At 42.6% G+C, this 12665-nt stretch overlaps 1 protein-coding gene across 3 annotated transcripts in view; it reads right to left on the bottom strand.

Moving 5' to 3' along the window:
* The window catches only part of VPS13B (vacuolar protein sorting 13 homolog B), a 1337220-nt gene that overhangs the window by 127239 nt on the left and 1197316 nt on the right, over window positions 1-12665 (bottom strand). For all 3 annotated transcript variants that reach the window (XM_077493096.1, XM_077493095.1, XM_077493097.1), the window contains 2 exons: window positions 6578-6733; window positions 2057-2320 (listed from right to left, as the gene is read on the bottom strand). In XM_077493096.1, the coding sequence (XP_077349222.1) occupies window positions 2057-2320; window positions 6578-6733 (420 nt within the window). The remainder of the gene's footprint in view (window positions 1-2056; window positions 2321-6577; window positions 6734-12665) is intronic.

Here is a 12665-nt window from a genome sequence, read left to right as displayed (position 1 = left end):
GTGTGAACTCTGTGGGCTCTCTTCACCACATACAGAGCAGTAAATGACTCCTTCCCAAAGACCTCCAGCATCCATCTTTACACAAAATCAGTGGGGTCTCTACCCTCTGTTTCTCAGGGATACCCACAATACAAACATTGTTGCTTCTCAGCCTGTTTTCAAGATTGTCTGCACATCACGTCGGCATTATTTTGGATCTCTGGACGCTGGATGTCCTCTTTCCCCTTGTAACCATCACCGGGTCAAGCATACCGGGGGGTACTGTGTGGTCGCAAGAGTTTCTGGAGCTGCCTGGAGTCCGTGTGCAGGGGTATCTGAGCCGGAAACAGGATCAAATCAGGGTAACCTGCGGGATCTCTGTGAGATGCAGCTGCTCACGTGCCGGTCCTGGCCACGTCCCCTTCTAAATAACATTAGCAGTATATTGACCCAACTTACAGTAGAACTAAATTCGTAGTGGTCCTTGGCACACCTGAATAATGCACAGCATACCTACACATTATGACAGACTTACTTAGACCTTTAGTGCACCCTCCTCTAGGGAAGTAATATCTACACTCCTCTTGTCACCCTATCCATAGCAGCTGCCATCTATGGCCAAACGTTTAATGGGTCTGGGGCCTTCTCAATTTAGCCAAAGGGCAGCCAAATACAGTGCCTTGAAAAAGTATTCATACCCCTAGAAATTTTCCACATTTTGTCATGTTACAACCAAAAACGTAAATGTATTTTATTGGGATATTACGTGATAGACCAACACAAGTGGCACATAACTGTGAAGGGGAAGGAAAATGATAAATGATTTTCAATTTTCTTTTACAAATAAATATCTGAAAAGTGTGGCGTGCCTTTGTATTCAGTCCCCCTGAGTCAAAACTTTGTAGAACCACCTTTCGCTGCAATTACAGCTGCAAGTCTTTTGGGGTACGTCTCTACCAGCTTTAGACATCTAGAGAGTGACATTTTTGCTCATTCTTTCTTGCAAAATAGCTCAAGCTCTGTTAGTTTGGATAGAGAGCATCTGTGAACAGCAATTTTCAAGTCTTGCCACAGATTCTCAATTGGACTTAGGTCTGGACTTTGACTGGGCCATTCTAACACATGAATATACTTTGATCTAAGTTATTCCATTGTAGCTCTGGCTGTATGTTTAGGGTCATTGTCCTGCTGGAAGGTGAACCTCCATCCCAGTCTCAAGACTTTTGCAGACTGTAATAGGTTTTCTTCTAAGATTGCCCTGTATGCTCCATCCATCTTCTCAACAACTCTGACTCTGACAACTCCGACCAGCTTCCCTGACCCTACTGAAGAAAATCCCCACAACATTATGCTGCCACCACCATGTTTCACGGTGGGGATGGTGTGTCCGGAGTAATTTGCAGTGTTAGTTTTCTGCCACACATTGATTTGCTGTTAGGCTAAAAAGTTCAATTTTGGTCTCATCTGACCAGAACACCTTCTTCCACATGTTTGCTGTGTCCCCCACATGGCTTCTCGCAAACTGCAAACGGGAATTCTTATGGCTTTAGTTTTACCCCCCTATGTTTTCACCTGATGATCTGCCCAGTAACATACCTAATGCCCCCAGTCTGGATGAATGAGCACAGGGTCACAGCCACACTGTTAATCTAGGGGGAGAGACGTGTCAGATGTACTAGCAGATTCAGATAAACTAACAAATTAAAGACAATCTCCAGCTCACACTTTATAACCAATTACAGGAAGTTTTTGGGATAAAGGTTTTTACATAAAAGCTGATCATTGTAAGCACCCCTGTCAGTAGTAAATAGTTGGTCTAATTCCTATAACTGCTCCATCTGCAAGAGAAAATGTACTTTTGGAAAACAACAGACTTCCTGGCTGGATCCTCAGGTGAAAATAAGGGGGGAAAAAACAAAACAAATGCAGCCATCACATCTAATACTTAGTAAGCTGCAATATAATAAATGTTTGCGATTTGGTTTATTACTGCTTTAAGTTCTGCCTAGAATTACTTACACAATGAAATCCATTGACATCAATGACAAACCTTAGGGCATGCTTGACTTCCACGTACCTGAATGAAGAAGCTGTGTTCAGTAGCATCAGCAGCCAGACAGACATCTCGAGACCATTCTTCCTCTCCTTTTGCTCTTACACACAGTTCTGTAAGCTCACTGTTTTCCAGTACATAAGATGGTAGTTTCTGTTTTTCTGTTAGGCATTCAATATTCTCTCGCACCACAACATTGCCATCTTGTCCCACACAGTGCTGGACTACCTTCAGTTCAATGCTGTCTGACAAATAGCTGCAAATGATCTGCCTTCCGCAGATTATCACCTAGGGAGATAATGAGACATGTAAGAAACAAATGGCAATTAAAAATGGAAGCTCTACTTAATCTTTCCTCTATGTAATAAAAATACATATAATCAAGCCATGTATCTTTTCAAACAGTAAAAGCACGCTGGTTGTCAATCAACATTTGACATACTGGACAATTTGTGTCTTAAAAGGCTCCTCCATCAGATCAAGCTAAAAGCTCAATGTACACAGAACAATGAAAGTAGGGTACACAGCTTCCAAGAACATCACAGGACCCTACATCAGTGCTCCTCTCAAACGCACTCATGCAAGCAGGAGGATATCATCAAAATGTACATGACAGTTTGGAGGAGTAGACATTCCTGAGCAGACCCCATTTACATACTGTCTGCCCTATGCAACACCTCAACTCTAATTGATGCTGAGATTTCCACTGAAATCCAATGAATGAATGGGAGGCCATAGTAGATCTAGAGGAGTAAAGGGCTACATGATGCTGAACATCCCTCCAGCCAAGTACCGAGGTGAGCTTCTAACTGACATGCTTTTAATGCACACTGTAAGAAGCTCTCACCCGTTCTCAGAAAACTACTTTTGTTACTTATTTTAAAAATGTATTTCTCCACGATGTTTAGAGACACAGAATTGAATGGGGGCTTGGTTAAAAATGATTTTGATACAGTCGGAGTTTGCTCTTCCGCAGGAGCCAGTTTTATGAATTGCAATTAAGGAGTGCTAGCCAGGCTTAGATTGGTAGAACTACATTAACAGCTATTGAGCATCCACTAATGCATGGGGTTTTGCTAGAAAAAAAACAAAAAAGGGATGATTTCTAGAGGATATTCTATTCTCCTTCAATCTACCCATGATGCCTGAACACATTTATAAAGGAAGGGCTGGGAAAAAGATTTAGGACCCATTGATGGGGAAACTGACATCTAACCCCTTGGTGTTGTCAGCCTTGCAAAAACTTTCCCACCTCTACCTATTACACAGGGCATATAGGACACCTATCCAACTGTATAACAGAAGCTCCCCATTATGTATGAAAATACAAAAGAGATAATGCAGACTTGTTAGAAATGATTTGGAGGTGCCCCAAGTTATTCCGAGGTTATTTCCTCAATCTCACAAGTTTTTCAGTTGCGTCTTTCGAACGATCCCTTCGTCTGTTTATTGGGTGCCTTAGAAGAACCACTTACACCACAAAGCCACACAGCTGTACTGAGATTGTTGTCCGTAGCTCGTAAGTTGATAGCCCAGTATTGGATGTCCTCTCGAGTGCCCAGTAGGGGACAGTGGGTAGAACAAGTGAATAATATGTTAATTAGGGAAAAATGTACCTATCAGCATAGAGAGGTACCAGGTAAATTTTATAACATGTGGCAACCATGGTTAGATTCTCCAGGTCTCGCACCACAACAACTAATTAGGGAAAGACTGCCGAGGCAATTCATGGAAATGATGAACATTATGGGTAAGCAACTTTTTCTTGTAAACAACCTAGTATCTAAGGCCACACATCTCAGGAATTGTTTAGTACTAGTAGTAGGAGTTTTATGTGTGTTCTATCCACTAAAGAAACATTAGTATGGTAATCTTGCATGCATGTACGTGATGAGTTCTATATTTGCTGCTTGTATGCTGCTCTTATGCATAGCACTGTACCAGACTGTTTTCATGATGACATGTATTTAACCACTTAAGCCCCGAACCATTTTGCTGGCCAAAGACCAGATCGCTTTTTGCGATACGGCACTGCGACGCTTTAACTGATAATTGCGCAGTCATGCGGCATGGCTCCCAAACAGAATTGACGCCCATTTTCCCCCCACAAATAGATTTAGTTTGGTGGTATTTTATCACCTCTGTGGTTTTTATTTTTTGTGCTATAAACAAAAAAGAGTGACAATTTTGAAAAAAAAAAAAACGCATTTTTGTTTTACTTTTTTCTATAATACATATCCCCCAAAAAATATATAAAAAAACATTTTTTTCCCTCAGTTTAGGCCAATACGTATTCTTCGACATATTTTTGGTAAAAAAAAAATCACAATAAGGGGATAGATTTATGCCATTTTTATTAATATATATATATATATTTTTTTTACTAGTAATGGTCGGCGATCAGCGATTTTTATCGTGATTGAGACATTATGGCGGACACATCGGACAATTCTGACACATTTTTGGGACCACTGGCATTAATACAGCATTCAATGCTATAAAATTGCATTGATTACTGCAAAAATGTAAGTGAAGGGGTTAACCACTAGAGAACCTGATAACCATGCTCAAACACCTAGTCTACATCCTAAACCCATTGTGGTCAGGATACAACTTGTGTCACTAGCTGCCTCATTCACCCAGCACCACCCTTGTGGTTAAGTAGTCTAAGCAGCCATGTCCACGTCATGAGGCAGAAATATAGGCCAGATGTGCAATGCACAACTGGAGCCAACATAATTAAAGTGGAAGTAAACCCATCCATAAAACAGTTTCATTTCTGGCACGTGACGGAAATGTAACATTCCCGTTGGTTGTGCTCTCAACCAAACTGTTGAACCATCCAATGGCTGGTGTCATAACGGATCACATGTGCAGCATTATGGCAGTTGAAGATTAAACAGCGGCAAAGATGGCAGCTTCCTTGGCTGAAAACTATAGGAGGGTTTACTTACACTTGAACACTTCTTAGTGGCTGAAAGGACTCAGAGAAGGAACCTTCTGTAATAAAAAGGTAGGGAAAAAGAAAATCATACTATGTGTTCAGTGCCCCTAGTTTGATATTGCACTGCAAGTATCTGCCCCTCCCACTCCCCCCTCGAAAGGTGCCTAATGTGGCAGCGGGGGGGGGGGGGGAGACACTTTTGGGTGGAACTCTGCTTTAGGCTCAACTTTGTTAGGAGAATTACCTTCCCTGATTTAATAACCAAGCCATGCCAATTGCTATGCCACTGCCCATGACGGCTGCTACAGTAAAGGCCATCTCAGGCGCAAGAAACAAAGTGAAATGAGATCAAGGAGGGGTGCAGAAGAGTCTTTTCTTGCTAATAATTGGCATCTTATGATGTCTAATGTTAGGCTGGACATACACCAATCAGCCATAACTTTAAGATCACCCACCAAACATTGAGTAGGCCCCCTTTTTGCCACCAAAACAGCCCTGACCCGTTGTGGCATGGATGCCATTAGACCTCTGAAGGTATGCTGTGGAATCTGGCACCAAGTCGTCAGTAGCATATCCTTTAAGTTTAATGTTATTCACTTAAAGAGGAAGTAAACTTCCCTCTAATGTTTGTACCTATAGGTAAGCCTATAAGTACTGTAACTATCACATAAACTTCACCGTTTAGGAAAAAAAAAGTACTGTATACTGCGCTGATGATGTCATCGGCGCATGCACTGTGAAGGAACGGTTGTCCTTTTAAGAGATTTACTTTCACTTCATGTCCTGTTCCTGTGCAAATCAGCTCTAAGGCTGCTTTCACACTGGGACGGTGCGGGCGTCGGCGGTAAAGCTCCGCTATTTTTAGCGGTGCTTTACCGTCGTTTTAGCGGTGGTCTGTGGGCGCTAGCGGGGTGGTTTTAACCCCCGCTAGCGGCCGAAAAAGGGTTAAACCCGCCCGCAAAGCGCCGCTGCAGCGGCGCTTTGCTGGCGATATTGCCGTGCTGTCCCATTGATTTCAATGGGTAGGAGCGGTTTAGGAGCGGTGAATACACCGCTCCTTCACCGCTCCAAAGATGCGGCTAGCAGGACTTTTTTCACTGTCCTGCCAGCGCACCGCCCCAGTGTGAAAGCCCTCCGGATTTCACACTGGAGTGAAAGGGGCCGGTTTTTTTCAGGCGCTACACAGGCGCTATTTTTAGCGCTGTAACGCCTGAATACCGCCCCAGTGTGAAAGGAGCCTTAGAGAGGCATTGTAACAGACAATGCCTAACCATTGAAAGATTTCCTCTTGCCTCCTCTTACAACTATAACATTTAAACAATTTTGGATTTTCCATTACTATCCATCACAGATGACAATGGTCCCCAGGACAAATAGACTGGATCTCCTCAGCAGAGACATGGACAGCAATATAAACTTAACAGGGATTTTATTATTTCCAACTCAAAACAAAAAAAAATAAAAAGATTTTGGCCCCAAAACTAAAACTTTTTCCCCTTCTGATTACTTCTGACGACAGCATGAATTTAATATACATGTTTGCATTACTATGATCGCTCCCTGCAACATTGCAATCTTTATGTACGCGGTATTCTACATACTTGTTTTTGCACCCCGTTCAGCTGCTCTACTTTTATGATCAGAGTTGCAGTCCTGCCCTTGTAGTGAATCGTTCGGATAAACGTCCCAGTGTTGTCCACGTTGAAGGGCTCCGACCAGCGCCAGTTTCCCCAGCCCTCGATACAGATGTGAAGCAGCTGCAGGGAGATAGAACATCCATTAAACAGTTAGGGTCATAAATACACTGCTTTCTGTCATTACAGATTCATTATCATTCTTATGAAAAGATTTAAGCCTTTTAGCTTCCTGAGGGGGGAGAAATATTTTAACCTTTTTGGTGACACACAATTCATTATGCGCTTAATTTTTTTTTCTTCTGTTGCACAGCTTTATAGAAATATTTACAGTGTATCTCTAGGCAAAACGGTTTTGTTTTATATTTCTGAATAGAGTGGGGACGCGTTAGACCCTTAGCCATTCGTCCCTCCATTTGTACTGGTGACCATTGTCACTGAGAAATAAAATGAGGGGAAATCCAAAATCCTACAACTTTTTCAAAAACAAGTGGTTAGAGGCAATCTTCCTATGGGGACACTTGTTCCAGTGAAAATTAAGAGGGCAATTTGCCTCACTTTGGGAGATTTTCTCTGACTTTCTGTTGTCTCTCCTGGACAGGAAATGAAGGAAAATGTCCTCAATGGTACACAGAGCAAAATTAGAAACTTGCAAGGGGTATTAACTCTTCCCTGCGCCAAAAAAACAACACCAACTTTATTTCTACAACTTATCACAGAGGCATTAAAGAGGAAACATTTTTTAATTCTTTGACACAATACCAATATATTCCATATCACTATATATTTTACAGCAGCAGCTGACCCACAACAAGCAAGTGATTCATCTGAGCTGAATTCGTGTTCTGGCTTGTTGTCTCAGCGTAAGTGTACTGCTGTAACCGACAAGAGTAGTATGTCCAAAAAACTTTTACTATACTCCTTTTTTAAAGCGGGAGTAAACCCAGTTTCAAAAAACACTTACATTCCCGGCATGTTGGAAATGCTAACTTTCACATTGGTTGTGCTCTCAACTAAACTTTCAAACCATCCAATGTCTGGTTTCATAACTGATCACATGTGCAGCATTATGGCAGTTGAAGAATCATTAGAGGCCAAGATGGCAGCTTCCTTGACTGAAAACGATAGAAGGGTTTACTTCCACTTTAAGGAGCATGTAAATCCTAACAATGAAAGTCTCATTTTCATTATCTACTCAATAGGTGAATAAAAAATGCTTGTCGATGTTTCCAGAATTCTTGTGAGTCCTGTACTCTTTATCTCTGCTGACTCCTATCAGTTAGCATCGTTATTAGCTACTCTACTAAAATAAGATTATAATGATGAGAAGGGGAATAGTTCTGTATTCCTAACACACTTCCTGTCCTAGAGTGGCAACCCTGCTTCTCCACAGATACAGTTTTGTTACCCTAGGGAACTGGCCAGAGAGTGGCTTAGTGGTTAGCATCTCTGCCTTGCAGGACTGGGGTCCCGGTTTCAGTTCTGGTCAGGAAACTATTTGCATGGAGTTTCCATGTTCGCCCTGTGCTTGTGTAGGTTTCACCTCATTACTCCAGTTTCCTCCAGCATTCCAAAGACATGCTCGTAGGTTAAAGGCCAAGTCGAGTTATTTATTATTTGTTTTATTATTAAATCAGCACAAGGGATGGTGCTTTGATTGAATGAGAAGTGTACCTGCTGCTGACTGCTTGATATACTCCATCCTTGGCTCCCTCCACTATAAGATAACTGCTGCGGGAGTAATACAAGTCCCTGGACCTGTCATAGGCACTGTCAAGAGTGCGGACTATGTCCACCCTTTCCAACCCCCTTTTCAATAAGCCCTTATTATAACTTCCAGGAAAAGCACTCTATGAATGGAGGATGGATGAATGAAAAGCCTGCCTCCTCAATTCATATAGTGCTTTTAATTGCAGGAAGCTAGAATTATGGTGTTAATGAATACAAGCGGGGACTAAATGGACGGGCAGTGGCAACGGTCTTGACAAGTGCCTATGACAGGTCCAGTGTATTGTATTAAGCCTTGCAGCACCAGAAGATTAGGGCTGTTGGGGCAGAGGATGAAAGAGTTTCCCTCTGTTCCGGTGACAATCCACAATTTGGGATTTTCTATTACTTTTACTCTCCGTGATGACGGTAAACAGGACATACAGAGGGGACAAATCTCCCTAATGAGGGCAAAGACTACAATAAAAATGTGACAAACACACTATCCAAAACAAAAAAAGTTTTACCTTTAGTTTTACTTTAACTGACACCTGTCCAAACTGTCACTTATATATGTGTGTGTATGCTTGTTGGATAAGGACCTTTGACTTTAAGCTCCTTGATACCAGGGACTGATGTGAATGTACAATAAGTAAAGTGCTACACAAATAGTGTGTGCTAAATAAATATCCGAAATAATAATCTCTAAGTGGGGGAAAAACGTGTGTTACCGGCAATATCACCAGATGAAAATAAAGGAGATAAAGCCTTAAAATGTAAACAAATGCAGCCACCACATCTTAAGACTAGTCAGCTGCAATATATAAAATTGTTGTTCTTGGGTTTAGATAGACTTAAAAAGAAATGTCCTACACAAAGATCATACAGGCCTTTCTGTGCTATAAATCTTGTTTAGTTTGCACTGCGGGAGGTCATGTACTAGGATTTTGTAAGAAGAGCCCCTTATATGTGCAGTGTCCTTGTCATCGGTCTGAAAACAGACATAAGCAAACAGAACAGAGTCAGTCGGTGGGTGGCTTCTGAAGCGCTGACTGACAGTGGTGCTGCAGCTAGCCGGCCTGTAATCTTATCACTATTATTACTACTACAAGATATTTCAAGGTTTACTGTGCTCTTTGGTAATAACAGATTTATGGCAAGGACTGAAAGCCTCCTAATAGCGCTGATATGGGTTCACACAACAAAGCGATTAAGAAACTGGGCTGTTTCAGCTGAAGGGAAACAGAAGTCAGTAGAAATATTTCATAGTAAGGTGGGCTGTGGTGGCTACAGATAACGCAAAGCATAGCAAATAGAAACAAACCTATATAATATTAAATTATATCCACAAGGTCTTTGCTAAACGACCAGCGTTACAGACTCTCTTGTCGCATCTTCCTGTAAACAAAGGAAGCACAGCAAATGCTAAAGTTTTAAAGTGAACCTGTAAGGGCAAAAATATGGAGCTGCAGACTTCATTGTCTGCATGACTGTTCCAGGTCAGTGACTCAATTATTATTATAATATTATTATTATTACTACAATACAGGGTGTATATATCGCCAGCAGTTTGCACAGCACTTTACAATATAAAGGGAGACAGCACAGTTATAATACAATAGGTTTAAGAGGGCCCTGTTCATGTGAGCTTACAAACTAAAAGATAGTCAAACTGAGATCAGCCTTAAAGGGGTTGTAAAGTCAGAAGGTTTTTTTTATGTTAATGCATTCTGTGCATTAAAGAGGAAGTAAACCCTGATGGGTGTTACTTCCTCTTTGTCTCCCTGCAAAGGTAAAGCATAATGGACTACTATGCATCCCATAGTAGCCCATTATGTGTCACTTACCTGACACAGGAAACACCGAAGTCACCGCTGTCCCCTGTAGTCCGGAGCATCCATCTTCTTTCGGGTATCTCTGGCCACTCACAGCGCCGGAGCAGCGATGATGTCACTCCCGCGCATGCACACGAGAGCCGCCACTAACGGCATATCGCCGTTAGCAGCGGCATGCTGCTAATGGCGATAGTGCGCCTGCGCGCCGCTGTCTACGGCGCATGCGCTGTAGACAGCTGTCACTGTCTTTTAGTAAATATCTCCTAAACCGTGTAGGTTTAGGAGATATTTCTTGGACCTACAGGTAAGCCTTAATCTAGGCTTACCTGTAGGTCAAAGTGGCTTGTAAGGGTTTACAACCACTTTAAGATAAAAATCCTTCTGTGTGCAGAAACCCTCCTCAGCCCCCCCTAATATTTACCTGAGCCCCAGCTCAGTCCAGCGATGTCCACAAGTGTGTCTGCCATCCAGGAATTTCCCTCCTGATTGGCTGAGACAAATCAGCAGTGCCATTGGCTTCCCCTGCTGTCAAAGTCTGTTAGCCAATCAGGAAAGAGAAGGAGCAGGGCCGAACCTCAGCTCCATGACTGAATGGACACACAGAGCTGCAGCTCCGCTTGGGTGCCCCCATAGCAAGCTACTTGCTGTTAGGGACTCCAACAGGAAGGAGGGACCAGGAGAACAGAAGAGGGACCCGAGAAGAGGAGGACCCAGGCTGCTCTGTGCAAATCTACTGCAACAGAGCAGGCAAGTATAACATGTTTGTTTATTTTATAGAAAACAAACACAAGACTTTACAATCACTTTAAAGTGATTATAAATCCCATTCATGAAATTTGACGTAAACACATATCTGTAGTGTTTACTTATCGCTCGCCAAAGCTCTAAGTGTAGTGCCTTTCTGGTGCTCCGTTTCTCTTTTATCAGCAGAGTCACTTCTGACAAGTTTTCAGACACTTGAGATAACAGCAGCTGACAATTTGAGTTTGGGAAGGAGCTTAGAGGTAGATAAGTAGAGAGTTCTTCTATTCGGAGCACAGTTCTACATGTTCCTTAGGCTGGCCATAAATTATACAATTTTCTTCTATAGATTTCCTTTAGATTTACCAAAACCATATAATAAGAGGTCAAATTTAAACACTTTCAGTTTGTGTGCAATCAGGCGGGCCCTTGTACTACACAGTTGAAGGTAAATCTAAAGGAAATTGAATAAGAATATTGTAAATTGTATGGCCAGCTTAAGTTCCTCTGCCTATGTGGATTGGGGTGGGGGGTGTGCCTTTCCTCCAATCAGCTCTCACAAAGTGTAAGCCTAGACTTCCCAACCACTGGTCAAAAAGGAAAAAAATGATTTCTAACACAATCTGCACTTTCCAAATAATGTAGAAAGGGGAAGACAGCAGATATACATGTAAAACTTATGTAGGGAGATTTGTTTAATCTCTGTGCATCATCTGAGGCTGTTTACTTCCCTGGGTATAGGAAAGGGTATACAACCACTTTAATCACTTCAGCCCGGAAGGTTTTTACCCCCTTAGGCTAGGTTCACACCGGAGCGATGCGGGAACGCCGCAAATCCGCGGCGTTTTCCTGCATCGCATGCCTCCCGCCGGCAGTTCACACTGCCCTATGCGGACTGCTGGGAGTGTCAGTGAAATGTTAATGACACCCCCAGATCAGTCCGCATATTGCAGTGCGATCTGCAAACTCGGACAGGAATCGGATCGCATGGTGTGAACACCCTTGCGATCCGATTCTGCTGCGGACCAAAAAAAGGGTCCCGTGCGAGTTTGCGGCGGGTGCAATGCGAATTCAGCCATACTATCTGTATGGCTGAACTTGCATCGCACAGAGTTCGGATGTGATTTGCACTGCAGTGCGGTGCGAATCACATCTGGTTCTCGCTGCCGCGGCGGTGTGAACCCAGCCTAAATGCCAAGCCCATTTTTTGCTATACGGCACTGCGTTACTTTAATTGACAATTGTGCGGCCGTGGGACGTTCTACCCAAACAAAATTGATGTCCCTTTTCCCCCACAAATAGAGCTTTATTTGGTGGTATTTGATCACCTCTGCGGTTTTTATTTTTTGTACTATATACTTTTTTTTCCTTTCTATATGTCCACTTAAGTTTGATATAGGTCATTGACAATGATGTTACCTTAGTTAAAGTGGTTGTAAACCCTTATATATATCCAGTGCAGTGATTGGTCTCAGGTGATAAACAGAGATTAAACAAATCCTCCTACATCAGTTGTAACTGTTTATCTACAGATATGTCTTCTCCAGAGTCATTCAAAGAACATTTTGCATAGCATCTCTGAGCTCTAGCAGACAGGGTTCAGAAATCTGACACTGCCTACTGCAGAGAACATAGCAGGGAGGTGAGTGTAATCTGGAACCTAAGTGGAGGAAAGGGACACACCCCCTCCACACAAACTCATAGGCAAAGATGCACAGCTGAGGCTGTCAATAACAGGCTGTGTGTTGAAGCCCCCCTCTCCTGTCTCTCGC

The sequence above is a fragment of the Lithobates pipiens genome, unplaced genomic scaffold (genome assembly GCF_037356315.1).
Source record: "Lithobates pipiens isolate NorthernLeopardFrog02 unplaced genomic scaffold, aLitPip1_a1.2 Scaffold_19, whole genome shotgun sequence".
Classification (NCBI taxonomy): Eukaryota; Metazoa; Chordata; class Amphibia; order Anura; family Ranidae; genus Lithobates; species Lithobates pipiens.
The sequence above is the reverse complement of the archived record's forward strand: the minus strand, read 5'-3'. Positions and strand labels throughout refer to the sequence as shown.